At 37.1% G+C, this 15,781-nt stretch overlaps 1 protein-coding gene across 1 annotated transcript in view; it reads left to right on the top strand.

The window, feature by feature from the left end:
• The window catches only part of HSD17B4 (hydroxysteroid 17-beta dehydrogenase 4), a gene marked incomplete at its 3' end in the record, with an annotated part of 46,691 nt that extends 31,627 nt beyond the window's left edge, over positions 1 to 15,064 (top strand). The window contains exons 11-16 of the mRNA XM_024743352.1: positions 665 to 793; positions 4,021 to 4,124; positions 5,547 to 5,783; positions 8,228 to 8,279; positions 12,002 to 12,073; positions 14,961 to 15,064. Coding sequence (XP_024599120.1) covers positions 665 to 793; positions 4,021 to 4,124; positions 5,547 to 5,783; positions 8,228 to 8,279; positions 12,002 to 12,073; positions 14,961 to 15,064 — 698 coding nt within the window. The remainder of the gene's footprint in view (positions 1 to 664; positions 794 to 4,020; positions 4,125 to 5,546; positions 5,784 to 8,227; positions 8,280 to 12,001; positions 12,074 to 14,960) is intronic.
• Between the last annotated feature and the right edge of the window lie 717 nt (positions 15,065 to 15,781).

Here is a 15,781-nt window from a genome sequence, read left to right as displayed (position 1 = left end):
AAAGAAAAAAAAAAAAAAAAAAAAAGTCTGACCATTCTGTTTAAATAAGGTTCTATTTATTCCTCAGGCTTTTTAAAAAAGAAACAGTGTTAAAAATTATCTTCATGGAACTTATGCAGCAATGATGATTTTTGTGAATCTGGGCAATCTAGTTGACTTCCCATGGAAAAGGAGAAAGAGCAAAGGGAGGATAAGGGAGAATTATGTGGGGTTTTCTGGTATATTAATTTGATTATCTGGAGTCTTTGACCTGTTATCACCACTAGTTTTCAGTTTGCTATTCAACAGAGCTCTATTCTGTTCTGTTACCTTGAAGTGTATTATCTAAGTGATCTGTGGTGATGAAGACAGTCTTTTGGTGTGATTATATATAATTTAACTTTCTGAGTCAGCATTTCATCCTACCTTTAGTAGTATCTGGCATAGTCAGAGGAGAGAGAGGTTTTCCATTCAGCTTCAAATATTAGAAAAAGAGATTTGACATCCTAATGGGTTTGTTATTTTTTTTTAAATTTGTAGTAAAAATCTTTAGAAGTTAGAATCTTTTTTCCAAATTCCGTTTTTCTTGATGTTAAAAAAAAAAATTCAGGGGACTCATGAATTCTACTTTCTGTGTCCCTCTTAAACTATGTGTTCATTATCTTGGTTTTGTTTCTATAACCAGTACGATGGGAGCGGACCCTTGGAGCCATTGTAAGACAGAGGACTCAGCCAATGACTCCTGAGGCGGTGAAGGCTAACTGGACGAAGATCTGTGACTTTGATAATGCCACCAAGCCTCAGAGAATTCAAGGTAAAGAGTCCCAAGTCAGTTTAGTCCTGTTGGGTAATCAGAGGCAACAAAGCATTCTCTTCTCTTATGGAATTGTCTTCTTAATTGTGATAACTTAGATGCTCAAATCATCAAGAGCACATTTTCTGCTCCAGTAGGTATTAGAACTCTCCAATTTAAGGTATGTATGTTACTCCCACACTGTCAGTTTTTCAGTTTTCTTACGATCCTGATTTTTTGGTATATGTGTGATTGAGGGGACGGTAGGAGGTGTTTACCCATTTGTGCTCAATGCATCTATTCCCCATCTGATGGTTGGTTTCAAAGACTTGCCTTATCTAATCACATACTCCTTATCTGATCTGATTTTTCTTTATTTCCCCAAAAGTTTATTTAAGTCTTATATTATTTAGGCTTAGGTCTTTTCTCTCTAGTGAATAGATTTTGCTTTGTTTTAGCACTTTGTCTTTGCTACTGTTTCTCTGCCTTTCTAAGATGCCTCTTATTCCTTTTATCACCTCTGCTAATCTCGGTGCTTCTTTAGAAAAACTCAAGCCCCAGATGTTCAACAAAACCTCCCCAGATATTCTGGGCTTCATGTTCTGGGCTTCAGCTCTTTCTTAGCTGAACTCTTACCACTTGAGCATCTCATCATGACTGCTTTCCACTGCTTTTGTTTCATAAGTGTGTGGTTTCTTAACTGCATAATAAGTTCCTTTGGAGGCAGAGAATGTATCTTGTATGTCCTTTTGTATTTGGTGCTAGCATAGTGCTGAACTCACAGAAAGGATTTAGTAAATGCTTGTTACCTTGCATTATTGAATCATCTATGATATGCCACAGGAAGAGACGGCCAATAAAAGTCACATTATTTTTTCTAGTATAACTCACATATGTATATAGTATATGAAATTTAAAGGACCTTTCTGGGAAGGATCATGAATCAGGATTATTTTACAGAAAAATCTTTTTTTTCCCTTCCTAGTATTATATTTAATGTTTGATAGAAGAATATATCTGAAAAATGACTGTTCTTTTTTTTTTTTTTAATCCCAGTGTTACTTTCCTGTCTGCTGGTACACTCACTGAAATTTTCATTATACTTTTCTCAATCAGAGGATAACATGATTGTTATGTCATTAGCGGTAGCATTTTCTGTATTCTTTTTTTTGTTATTTGAGGTAAATTTAGTCTACGAGTAGCAGTCACCTATCAATGAAAATTAGGAAAAGGAAAAAGGAAGAAGTATCTTAAAAATTCTTCTCTGGGGTCAGAATTCCATTTTATTGCCTTAAAAGTATTAGACTAATATAAAGAAAAAGCTAATGATGAATTATATAGTTATAAATGAAAAGATACCCCTAGTATTTGAAGTACAGTTAGAAAAAAATTCTTACACTTTCTGTAGAATCACGACTTTCCAAGCACTCATTTCATCATTCTCATTTTACAGATGATGGAACTAAATCCCAGAAAAGCTGAGTAAGTGGCCCAAGCTTTCTCAGTGTTTGAGCCAAGAGTTAACTCAGGTGGTCTGTCTTTGAGTGCAGTACCTCCAGCCTGTACCGAGGTTAACTTTCAGTTAAATAGCCTCCCATCTAGGCAGCAGCCTAAAGGGGGTGGTAAGAGGAGGATTGGTAGGCAAGAAACCTACCTAGTGTCACCAGGAATGGCAGAGAGCCCTGGTCATCTCACACTCTGTAGTTTAGTTATAGTTTTTGTCTGAGTTTAGAAGGAGGCCCATATATCTAAGGTTTGTTAGAAAGGCCCCAGAGCTTTTGGAACCTTATGGCATATGTGGATACTCTGTGAATCTCCTTTATTAACATTTTAGGCTCCAGAATAGCAGCTTCTGAATTCTGTCTGTAGTCACTGGTCATGACGGTGGTTTTCTCTGGAAGAATTTTTAGTAATGTTTTCTGAGCAGTTACCTGTACAGAGACCTGGGGGGTAATCTTGACATTGTTGCATCCTGGAGGAGGGGTGATGGTGGGGAGAGAAGGAAAATTAGTTGTCCCTCCACCAGATGGAAATTGAACATCTGTGGACAAGGATCTGACTTTACAGAGTTGTAAAATCACTCAAAGACTTTGCAAAGCTCAGAGCCTCTTTGGAATCATAACGTGGGGAGAGTATGTTGGAAACACCCAGTTGTCTTTGGTCTATTCAGAGTCTTTCACGATTTTTTCCTGCAATAGCCTGACATCATGCAGTCAGTTCATGAATGCCAGTGAAGGTTCTGCAGCAGGCTTGCTGGATGAGATAGGAATGATTGTCCAAAGCATTGTAGCTTTTCTTAGTCACGTCTGTAACAAAAGCTTTTTTTTTTTTTTGGAAATAGCTTACATTTATTTGGATTTCACCAGGGGAGTATTAGCTCTTTAGGATATTTGAAAGATGATGCTTTTATGATCTTTATGTAATAGGTTTACCAAAGCACTCTTATTTAAATTCCAGTGATCCTAAAGAGAAAATTCAATTCGTTCATCCTTATTTATCCTGAAGTTGATTGACTTGAATCATTCATGATTTAAAATTTTTTTCAGTACAAATGAAATATAGTTCAACTATATAGGAAAAATCTGGAAGTTTGTCCTGTAGGTCACTTTAAATAGCACTGTAAAATAACTGGCTAGATATTTCACATATGCAAATTACTCTTCCCACTCCATAGTGGGACTGATTTTTTTTTTTAATTAATTTTTATTGGAGTATAGTTGATTTACAATGTTGTGTTAGTTCCTGCTGTATAACAAAGTGAATCAGTTATACGTATACATATATCCACTGATTTTTAGATTCTTTTCCCATATAGGTCATTATAGAGTATTGAGTAGAGTTCCCTGTGCTATACAGTAGGTTCTTATTAGTTATCTATTTTATATACAGTAGTATGTATATGTCAATCCCAGTCTCCCAATTTATCCCTCCCTGTCTCCCTCCCCACTTGGTAGCCATAAGTTTGTTTTCTACATCTATAACTCTCTTTCTGTTATGTAAATAAGTTCATTTGTACCATTTTTTTAGATTCCACATATAAGTGATATCATAGATATTTGTCTTTCTCCTTCTGACTTAACTTCACTCAGTATGACAATCTCTAGGTCCATCCATGTCACTGCAAATGGCATTATTTCATTCTTTTTTTATGGCTGAGTAATATTCTATTGTATATATGTACCACATCTTTATCCATTCATCTGTTGATGGAAAAAAGCATTATTATTGTTATTTATTCCTTTTTTTAGAATCAATTGGTGGTATAATTGAAGCTCTAAATAAAATAGATTCAGATGGAGGAGTTTCGGCAAATCATACCAGTAGTGCGACATCAACAGCTACATCAGGATTTGTAAGTGGAAGAGAAAGCCTAGCGCTTTGCCTTCTCTGGAGACTTTTTTCTTTTCTTTCCTTTTCTTTTATGCAAAAAATACTTTTCCAAGCTATTAATTTATTGTTAAATAGGAAAGGTGAGTGACCATAAAACTTTATAGAACATGTACTGAATGTTTATAAAATTTGAATGAACATAAGGCTAAAATATTAAATGTAACTTTTACTTTCTCTTCTTCAGTGTAATAAACAAGTGTCTTTTTTGTGTTTTGGAGCATTTTTGAAAATCATCCTTCAGTCACTTTCTAACTCTTTAGAAAAGGATATTTAACTTAGTGCCTCTTTTGAGTCATTTCTTTTAAGGAAAAGCATTGATAGATTGTATTTTGGAAATATTTCAACATGGCTGCAAAGTAAAAAGTCTCCCATTGTGTCAGAAATTCTAGTAGAGCTGTGGTTATAGCTCTTGTGAAGTTTGCTGATTACCTATCTCTAGTACTTCTTTTTTAAAAAAAAAAATTATAGTGCATAAATAATAAAAAATAAGTCATTTGACACATTCAGTTATGGTGTTTGACTCAGGAGAGACATAGTGATGAAATAAACAATCTAATTGTAACCCTGAGAATATGATCAGTTTATAAACGTGATTTTACTTTAGAGTAGGGGTTGGCAAACTTTTTTGGTAAAGGGCCAGATGGTAAATATTTTGGGCTTTATGGACCACGTACTGTTTCTGACACATAATCTTCTTTTTCTTTTTTTAGACCACTCTTAAAAAAATGTAAAAACCATTTTTAATTCTCAGCTGTTGTTTGCTGACTCTTGCTTTAGAATGAAAGTGATCAAAAATTGGACATGATTCTTTTATAGCCTAACATATGCTTCACAAATTGGCTAGGCATGTCATCACTAAATAGAAAAATACAATATCCAGTTAGATAAAGGACAGTCCTAGGTAGGAGCTTACAGTAAAATCTAATTATAACCAAAACCATTATGAGGGAGTCTGATTTACAAGCATTAAGCAGTGTTTTGCTCATCTGTTTATACTGACTTTTATAAAATAGATCTTATAGAGCCATTCATTATCCCTGTTTATAATAATTTTTTTATTTTTTGTAATTTTGAGTAGCTAACAGTCACTGTATTAATAGGCTTTTCCATCATCAGAGACAGGAAAGTTGAAAATGAGATATACTATCTGTTAACAAGAAGTGGGCAAGAAAAAAGTAGTTATTTGTCAATGAAGTCTTTTTCCATACAATTGATTTTATTAAGAAAATATAGTGAAACAATTATGATACCCTATCAGATTCACTAAAATGACATTCTATTCACAAAGCTAAGTGTGTAGCAGTTAATAGTTTTGAAAAGTCAGAAATTTAAAGATTTGTCAAGAATATCAGTGAAAAAATAATTTTCTACAATTGTTCCATAGGCTGGAGCTATTGGCCATAAACTTCCTCCATTTTCTTCTTCTTATACGGAACTGGACACTATTATGTATGCCCTTGGAGTGGGAGCATCAATCAAGGAGCCGAAAGATTTGAAGTTTATTTATGAAGGGAGTTCTGATTTCTCCTGTTTGCCGACCTTTGGAGTTATTCTAGCTCAGAAATCTATAATGGGTGGAGGATTAGCAGAGATTCCTGGGCTTTCAGTCAACTTGGCAAAGGTATGCATAATAAGAAACCTTTATTTTGCTCTTCTTCTCTTCCTTTAAATATGATTGGTAAATGTCACATACTCTGTGTGTGTGTGTGTGTGTGTGTGTGGTGTCTTAATACAATAGTTTATAGTGGTTGATTCAAGAATAAAGATTTAGCATGTCTTTCAATTTTTCTTAAAAAGAAAAAAAGGGTAGAGAGTTCGTTGAAAAGGCAAGCAAAAAGAAGGCAACAGTAATTATGTACAGTCCGTAACCCTGGCATGTTATTAATTCTCTCTCTGCCATTACATGCTATTTGACCAAGAGTTAATAACTTCTCTAAGCTTCAGTTTCCTTATCTATAAAATGGGTATGATAATCCTTACCTGACGATAGTGATGAAGGAGCAAGAGCGAAGACTATTTGAAGCAGAGAGAACAGGTGTAAAGGGCCCCGAGGCAGGTGCATACTTACCTTGCTTTTGGTTGATACAGCTATAGAATGAGCAAGGGGGCAGCGGTAGGAGAAGAGGGCCTTGTAGTCATCATAAGAATTTCAACTCATACTCTGATTAACATGGGAGGCCATTTATAGTGCTTTGAACTGAGGAGTGGTATGATCTGGCTGTGTTCACTCACAGGCTCATTTTTGCTCCTCTGTGGAGAATAGATTTATGGGAGCCAAGCATGGAAGCAGGGAAACCAGTTTGGAGTTTATTATGGTAATTCCAGCACTAGTCTGGATATGCATGGAAAGAAAGAGGAGTCAAGGCTGAAGGTTTTTGGTCAGGTTAACTGGGATGATATATATGCATATATACCCGTATATTCATAATTAATTATGTACAATGTATTTAATATGTATAGTAGTTACATATGACATATTACTATGTATAATAAAATAGATACATACAATCACTTTAAGGTGGGGATGATCAGGAGTTGGTTTTGGACAGATCTGAGATGCCTATTATACATTCAAGTGGAGATATAAAGTGGGCAGTTAAATGTGTGAGTTTAGAGTTTGTGGGAGAGGCCCTACTGGGATTTGTAGCATTTAAGTCAGATTAAAGACATAAGACTGGGTGAAATCACCAATGTGTGAATGTAAGTAGAGAAAAAAAGCCTGAGTTTGGTGAGAGGTTGAAGAGATGAGAAGGAGTTAGCAAGAGAGACTGGGAAGGAGTGGCCGGTGAGGTATGAGGTGTATCAGGAGAATGTGGTATTTGAGAAGCAAAGTGAATAAATTGTTCCAAGGAGGAAGGAGCAAACAACTGTGAGAAGGCTTTGGGGTTATTTTATTTCTTGAAGTAAGGGTCAGGCCATGAGTCCAGTTGATAACTGTTGAATCGTAGACTTTTAAACTGGTTTCTGTGATTTTGACTGATTGGAGAACCCATTTACTGGAGGATCGATTAGCTCATTGCTGCTCTGAATCTATGAGAATCTCCGGTTATTTTATTAAAGTATTTGATGAAGTAGGGAGGGAGGCAAGAGATAGATGCCAGGCAGTTTGTCGCTTTAGTCACTCTCCCGTGGTATTCGTTGCATACAGTTCTTCTGTTTGGGTAATGTCGGTACAAACAATTAAAGTAAATGTTTCAGAATTCTTCCTCAGAGTTGGAAGGAGTTGGAAATCATGAATAGTGTTCAAAATCTGTCCCTGGGAATGATAGCCGTCTTGGGATCTGAATCCCAGTCTTCCTAACCTTGAGCTTCCAGGTCATATCATAGTGAGGCAGTCCTTCATTTGTCCTCCCATCACTACCCTCACCCCTTTTCTTTTTCCCTTCTGGGTTCTGAGGAAGACTGGGAATTAAACTGTCCCATAGCAGTTGAGTGTGGTCATTCGGATATATGGGTCAGGTTTTGTTGTTACTGTCCTGTAGTATTCCTACATATATTTTTATATTCTTGCTTTGATACATTGAGGTTAAGTGGCTATGAAGTTGCACAGGGTCTTTAGTACTTACTCTTACACTAAGGAAATGTTGACATTGCTTTTACTTGAATGTGGTTGTAAGATTTATATTAATGTTTTGGTTGTGTCATTTGTATTTGGCAGGTGTGACCTGAAATTACTTTTCTAGTACTGACCTATTTGTTCATTTTTATTCAATAGATATTTACTGGATACCTGCTATGTTCCAGGCACAGTGATGAACACTGGAAATACGCCTAGTTTAGTGTCTCCATTGGCAAATAATCCACAGTTATCAGTCAACAAAAATTTATGAATGTCAAGAAAGAACACAAATGTATCTCTTCTATTCTAGAGAGCTGACAGTCTTTAGATTGGGGGACTGATTATTTCTGAATCATATAATTAAGAAGTGGGAGCCAAATTGAGACAGATAATTTGGGGGAAGTAGTCACGTGGACAGTGAAATGCCACTTGTGATTAGCGGTATCCACAGAAGAAGCTGTGGAAGAAGAAAGTCTACTAATAAAATTTTGCTTACCCTAACGCAGGTTCTTCATGGGGAGCAGTACCTGGAGTTATATAAACCACTTCCCAGAGCAGGTGAGTTCTTGATCGTTTTATTTTCTGACTAACCTTCCAAACTGTGTCAATGTGTTAAACTGGCATAGAGCAACCTAAATAAACTATAAGTTATTTATGTGCATGTCAGGCATATACCATGCCACTCCCTTCTGGCCTGCAGAGTTTCTGCAGAACAATCAGCTGATAGCCTTATGGGCATTCCCTTGTATATGCTCTTTGCTTTTCTTTTGCTGCCTCTAGAATTCTCTCTTTAAGTTTTGCCATTTTTATTATGCTATGTCTTGGTGCGGGTCTGTTTGGATTCATCTTGTTTGGGACCCTCCGTGTTTCCTGTACATGGATATCTGTTTTCTTCTTCAGACTTAGGAAATTTTCAGCCATAATTTCATTAAATATATTTTTACCCCCTTCTCCCTTTCTTCTCCTTCTGGGACCCCTATAATGGAATGTTGGTATGCATGATGTTACCCCAAAGATCCCTTAAAATGTTCTCATCTTTTTTCTTTTTGCTGTTCTGATTGGGTGATTTCCATATTCCAGATCACTTATGTGTTCTTCTGTATCACCTAGTGTGCTGTTAATTCCTTTTAGTGTGTTTTTCTTTTCAGTTGTTGTATTCTTCAGTTCTGATTGGTTTTTTTTAGAATTTTGTAGTTCCTTGTTAAAACTCTCACTGTATTCAGCTATTCTTTTCCCTAATTCAGTTAGCATTCTTATTACTAATGCTTTGAATTCTTTATCTGGTTAATTGTTTATTTCTATTTCATTAGTTGTTTTTTTCAGGAGTTTTCTCTTGCTCTTTCAGTGGAAACAGATTCCTCTGTCTTTTCATTTTGCTTATCTATTTCTTTATCTATTGAAATTTGGTGAAATAGTTACCTATGGTGGTCTAGAAGGGGTGTTCTTTTGTGGGCGTGTCCCTATACAGTCTGCGTGTGCCCAGTGGCATTGATGGGAGAGCTGGATTTGATGTGAGCACAATTTATGTCTTTTCTCAAGGTGTGCTGGCAGCTGTCATCTTGGTAGGGGGTGGGGCTGGAGATGGAGGAGTAGGGCCAAGCTAGATGTTAGGTAGAGCTTCCCCTCTGCTTAGTGGCTGTTACCCCACTATTTGGTGCGGGGGCAGGTCCCAAGTTGCTGGAGCAGAAGCCCTGAGGGTCGGGTCTGAGCTGGCTAAATTTCCTTTAAGTGTGTGCTTTCCCCCGCTCCCAGCACTGGCACCCTTACCCCAGAGGGGAGCAGTGGTGGAGCGAGAGGGGCTGGGGTGGGTAGTCAGTGAGGGTCGGAGCATGGATTTTGTTTGGCATGGCCACCATCAGAGATCTGGAGCCCCTGTGCAGTCACCAGTAATGGCTGCCCCCTCACCACTCAGTTGCCACTTAGGGTTTGAACCTCCTCAGTGTCTCATGGCTGAGCCTTTTCCTCAATCACGGCAGCCCAGAGTGTGAAGCTGCAACACGAGGCAAATGGTGCTGGTGTGTTCTCTCAGCTCAGGCTGGGGACCAGGGCAGTTGTAGGCAACCAGTCAGCTACCCAAGTGGTTTCAGTCTGCCCTCTCTGCCCTGCCTCAGGAGCACGAAAGTGTTCACATGCTCCCGGAGTCCAGGCTTCCCACAGCCCTCCTGTTAATCTCACTGGCCCTGCAGCCAGCCAAGGGGACTCGTGTTCCCTCTGTTGGACACCAGGGCTGGGGTGCCCAATATGTGGCTTGAAGTGCTCACTCCCCAGGGAAGGTATCTTCCTGTGTAATCTCCTTTTTCCTCTGAGTCCCCTCTCAGGGGCACAGGTCCTGACCTGCTTGCTTTTCTTCCCTTTCTACCCAGTTACCTGTGGGTCTTTCTTACAGTCTTGGTTGTACAGGTCTTTCTGGTAGTCTCCACTTAATTTTCAGGGAGAATTGTTCCACGTGTAGATGTATTTTTGATGTGTTTGTCGGGGGGGGAGGTGAGTTCTGTGTTCTCCTGCTCCACCATCTCAGTTTGAGTCTTCCGTTTAGTGTTACAGCCTAAGTTTTCACGCAGCTCTTTTTTATCTGAGGCAGTGTGCAGTGTGTGGTCAGGTGAAGAAGTCTGGCTTTTATTTTAAAGACAATAGATAACCACTGAAGGACTGAAAGGAGAGAATTATATGATCAAACGTGGATTTTAGAAAGCATCAACTCTGGCTCATGTTTGTAATGCTTGGATTCTAAGGGAATGAGATAGAGAGAAGGAGATTTTGTAAGAGACTGTTGTAATAATCTAGGTTAGAGACCGTGGTTGATTGAATAGGATTGTGGGCATGAGGATGGATATAAGTGGAGAAATTATAGCGATATGTAGGGAGTGGGCTTGGTGTTTCATTGGATGTGGAGTTGATCACCTGAAGAGATCATCAGCAATTTGACAATTATTTATTGATTACTTCCTAACTTCTAGGCTTTCTGCTAGGGTTGTGAATAAATGGAGAATGGAAGCAAATCTGGACTCTGCCCTCATGGAGCATATAACCTAGTTGGTGGGGAGGGCAGCCAATAATCAAAAAGCCACACAAATAAATGTACACTTGCAACTATATGTGCTAAACATTACAGATGAAACATACATGATACCATTAGAACTTAAAATAGAAGGATTTGGCATAACCAGGTTGGTAATCAGGTTGACTTTGGGAAAAAATAACTTCAGACATAATAGGAGAGCAGGTTTTAAAGTTGGTCAGAGTGGACATGCAGGTACCTCGTTAGAAGTCTGTTGTGGTAGTTCAAATGAAATGATGGTAGCTTAGGCTAAGGTGGTGGTGGAGAGATGGAGAGAAGTGGGAGAAGCAGAGAGAGATTTAGGAGGTGAAAGTGACAGCAATCTATTTATCCTTAGCGTTTCTTTTACCATCTTTCACACCTAGGCAGGTACCAAGTTCTTTGCTTCTCTCCCTTCAATACATTTAGAATCCTATTTCTGTCCACCTCACTTCGACCACCGTCATCTCTCACTTTCTAAGTGTTCTCTCTGCCTCCATTCTTGCTCCCTTCAGGTCTGCTTTTCTCACTGTAGCCAGAATATTATTTCCAAAATGCAAGTGTATTTGTCACTTCTCTATTAAAAACCCCAGATGGCTGTTCATAGACTTCAGGATGAAATCAGAAACTTTTCATATAATCTAGCTTCTCCCAGTCTCTGCATACTCAAGTCTTGCCACATACTTAGACACTATTTTTTGAGGCAGGGGTCATGCTGAAGTTTCTGGCTTGGCAGTTGGGTGGATAGTACCATTCATTCGTATAGGGAACAAAAGAGAAAAACAGCTTGGAGAAAAAGATTATGAGTTCACTCCCAAACAATTGTTAATCCATCAAGATTTAACATTACCAGTTAAATAATGGGACAGTCCCTAAAAGAACGGAGTAGTTAGAAAGAAACACTGTCTAATTGAAGCCCGTAGAGTAGAGATTTGAGAAGGAATGGGGTAGATGGTGTTGGCTGTACGCTTAACAAGTGTTCATTGAATGATTGAAAATTGTTACTTTTTACAGCCTAATTTATCAGAATTATTGATGTTTCAAATTTGGTGATTCAGGTATTCTGATTGCTTTTAATGTTTATGATTCAACATTATATTGAAAATTATTCTAAATCATGATTTTTTAGTTTTGCTGAACTTACAGTGGAAGTTATGTTAATTTCTCTCATGTCTTCATATAACTTATGATCTTTAAAACAGTCTCCTTATTTGTTTATTTATTATTTTACTTTCCATTTTAGGAAAATTAAAATGTGAAGCAGTTGTTGCTGATGTCCTGGATAAAGGATCTGGTTTAATAATTCTTATGGATGGTAACTCATTTCTAGTTCTTATAATAATATTGTTAGATTCATAGACTTTGTATGTAATACAATACTTTATCACAGAAGTTGATGAATAAGTTTCTATTTATCTTCCAATTGTGAGAAAGCAAGATTAGTGTTCTAAAAATTCACAAGCTTTTTTAGAAAATAAGGGAGGAGGGGGTGGTCCAGAGAGTGGGACATTTCAGGGGATTTGTAACAACATAACCAAAGCACAGAGGTGAGAAATGTGGCTGGTATAGCAAGCATAGAGGAGAATTATGCTTCCTAGATTATGTTTTTGGCAGGAATGAATACATAGACTGCCCTCAATTGATAATTAGGCTATGTTGTAGATACTCTTTTCTATGTTAGCTCTTTGGAACTTGGAACATATTTGACCCCTGAATCATTCTTATAAATTGTAGTTAGGTTCTTAACCTTGCACATTCAAACCTATTGAACTTATAATGTGGTTTAAACACCATAGCCACATTTTATTTGCAGTGGAAAAAAAGATTATAGTAGTTTAATGAATGTTGAAATACTAGTATTTAAACATAAGCTAAAGATACATTGCTTAGAATTTATTTGTTTTAAAGTTTAAGAACAATAGAAATAGATAAGCATTATAAAAAATTTTGGAAATAGCAGTGGAAAGTTTAATATTGTCTGGTATTTGGAATATAGGCTTTATAATTTTTGTTCTAAATATACAGGAGGTTATACTGAATATGTTGTTTTGGAACTTGCCTTGTTTTTACTTAATAATATATTGAGAACATTTTTAATGCTCTTAAATATTTTTCTACTACATTGTTTTTGTTAACTCATAGTTTACAAAGTAAACTATGTATTTCATCATAGACACGTAGAACATGTGTCTGTTCTCTCTCTTTCCCTCTTCCTCCTTATCCCTCTTCTTTCTTTTTTAAGATTTTTGTATTTTCTAACCATTTCAAATATTGGCTGACATTTGGCTGCAACTCACCCAGTTTTCTTTTAGTCTTCTCACCATTCTACCAAATGTCTACCACAAAAAAGTTCTGCAGTAACCTTAGCTTTAATTTTTACTCTTCTTTCTTGATCTACTCCATTTATTTAGCTACAGCTTGGTAATGGATAATAATGTATTAGAATCTGTAGATAAAATATAGATGGAATTAGATATCCAATTTTCTGTGTAATAAGGGTAAAAGTCTTATTTTAAATACAAATCACCATGACTTCCGTTATTTTTTGTTAGAATTATAGTTTTCCTTATTATACAATTCAAAATCATATTCCTAGTTTTACAGTGCTGGTGATTTAGGTGATGCTCAAACTGTCACCAGGAAAGTAGTCAGTGGAAAGAGGGACAGCTGTCTTTCATTCATTACTTGCTTACTTATTCACTAACTTGCTCAATCACATCGTTTGTTCATTGATTTACTAATTAATTTAATACCTATTTATTAGGTGCCTTTTCTGTCCCAGTTACTGTTCTAATTGCTGGGAATATGATGGTGAGCAAAAAAGCCATGATCCTGCCCTCCTGAAGCTTATACCTTCATTCTCACTTATTTCTTCTTTTACATTCCAGGCTCTATTGAGGACTTCAGCAGAATGTTTGAAAATTTGGGAGTGTGGTTATCTGTATTTTATTTTAATTTTTAAATTTTATTGAATTTTAGTGGATTTACAATGTTGTGTTAAATTCTGCTGTACAGCAAAGTGATTTAGTTATACATATATACATTCTTTTTCATATTCTTTTCCATTATGGCTTATCACAGGATATTGAATATAGTTCCATGTGCAATACAGTAGGACCTTGTTGTTTATCCATCCTATGTATAATAGTTTCCATCTGCTAATCCCAAACTCCCAATCCATCCCTCCACCACCTTCCTTTCCCCTAGGCAACCACAAGTCTGTTCTCTATATCTCTGAGTCTATTCCTGTTTTGTAGATATGTTCATTTGTGTCATATTTTAGATTCCACATATAAGTGATATATGGTATTTTTCTCTTTCTGACTTCTCTTGGTATGATAATCTCTAGGTGCATCCGTGTTGCTGCAAATGGCATTATTTCAGTCTTTTTTATGGCTGAGTAATATTCCCGTGTGTGTGTGTGTGTGTGTGTGTGTGTGTGCGCGCGCGTGCGTGTGTGTGTGTGTGTGTATCACATCTTCTTTATCCATTCATCTGTTGATGGACTTTTAGGTTGTTTCCATGTCTTGGCTATTGTAAGTAGTGTTGCTATGAACGTAGGGGTGCATGCATCTTTTTGAATTATAGTTTTGTCTGGGTATATGCCTAGGAGTGGGATTGCTGGATCATATGGCAATTCTATTTTTAGTTTTTTGAGGAACCTCCATAGTGGCTGTACCGATTTACATTCCTACCAACAGTGTAGGAGAGTTCCCTTTTCTCCACACCCTCTCCAGCATTTGTTATCTGTAGACTTTTTAATGATGGTCATTCTGACCAGTATGAGGTGGTACCTCATTGTAGTTTTGATTTGCATTTCTCTAATAATTAGCGATGATGAGCATCTTTTCATGTGCGTTAGTCTGCATTTTATAGTGGAATTGTTTGAAAGGTTTGAGGAGGAGAGAATTGAAATATGAAAGGCAGTTGGGGAACTTTAAGAAGAGGTGAGATGAACTGCTGTTTCATAGTCAAGAAAGGATTTGTCAAGATCCTCTTCTCTCAGCCTTCCAGAGACTGGTAGTGAGTGATTAAAATGAGTGCTCTGTATCCCAAACTTGGGTGTCTTTAAATTGCAAAGCCTTTTAGTAATTGGATTTTGTTTCTGAAACTTTTCAAAGGATTGTTGATCATATATTGGGTAACTAGTTATGTCTTTTGGTAATAACCTCTTTTCTTTTTTTCTTTCATTTACTTTTCAGTCTACTCTTATTCTGGGGAGGAACTTATATGTTATAATCAGTTCTCCATCTTTGTTGTTGGCTCTGGAGGCTTTGGTGGAAAACGGACGTCAGACAAAGCTAAGGTAGGCTATGACTTCATAAGCGAGATACATGTGTCATTAAGGATCCTTATCTGTATTTTGAACTTACCATATGTGTAATTTCATAGAGTAGGGCTTCAGTAATCCACACTTCTTTGAATCAGAATGTGTTCCTTGGATTTGAAATGCTGTTTATATTTGTATATTTTAATATATAACATATGTTATATATAGAAAAGTCTGGCTGACGTAAGTGTAATGTAGCTGAGGTAACTATGGGAATATCTTTGCTTTCTTATGCAAACTTTGCCTGCATCCAAAACTCTTTAGAAAAACTTGACACATACAAGTGATCCTTGAATAAATGCAAATCATCATTCATTAAATGACTTGAGCATTTCTCTTGTATAAAACAATTCTAGTTACTCTTTAGTTCTCAAATTCTATCCAAAAACATATTTTTTTTTCCTAAAAATATTTTGTAAATTGGATTTTACATCAATTTAACCTAGTTTTTACCTCTGCCCTCAGTTCCCAGAATAGGGCCGCACTGTCTTCCTAGGAGGACCAGCCCACTCATTTTTCCTATTACCTCCACACCGGCTCCCCAGCCCCAGCTTGTGTTTCAGAAGCTCAATTCCAGGTAAAAGTGGCTGAGAGTTACGGGGCTGTCTTCCTCTACCCCGCCCCTACTTGTAGGGTGGAGACTGTGTTCCACCGTGGCAGGCTGAGAACACTAGTGCCCTGATAACTCTTGCC

Source organism: Neophocaena asiaeorientalis, unplaced genomic scaffold (genome assembly GCF_003031525.2).
Source record: "Neophocaena asiaeorientalis asiaeorientalis breed wild unplaced genomic scaffold, Neophocaena_asiaeorientalis_V1.1 scaffold26, whole genome shotgun sequence".
Classification (NCBI taxonomy): domain Eukaryota; kingdom Metazoa; phylum Chordata; class Mammalia; order Artiodactyla; family Phocoenidae; genus Neophocaena; species Neophocaena asiaeorientalis.
The sequence above is the reverse complement of the archived record's forward strand: the minus strand, read 5'-3'. Positions and strand labels throughout refer to the sequence as shown.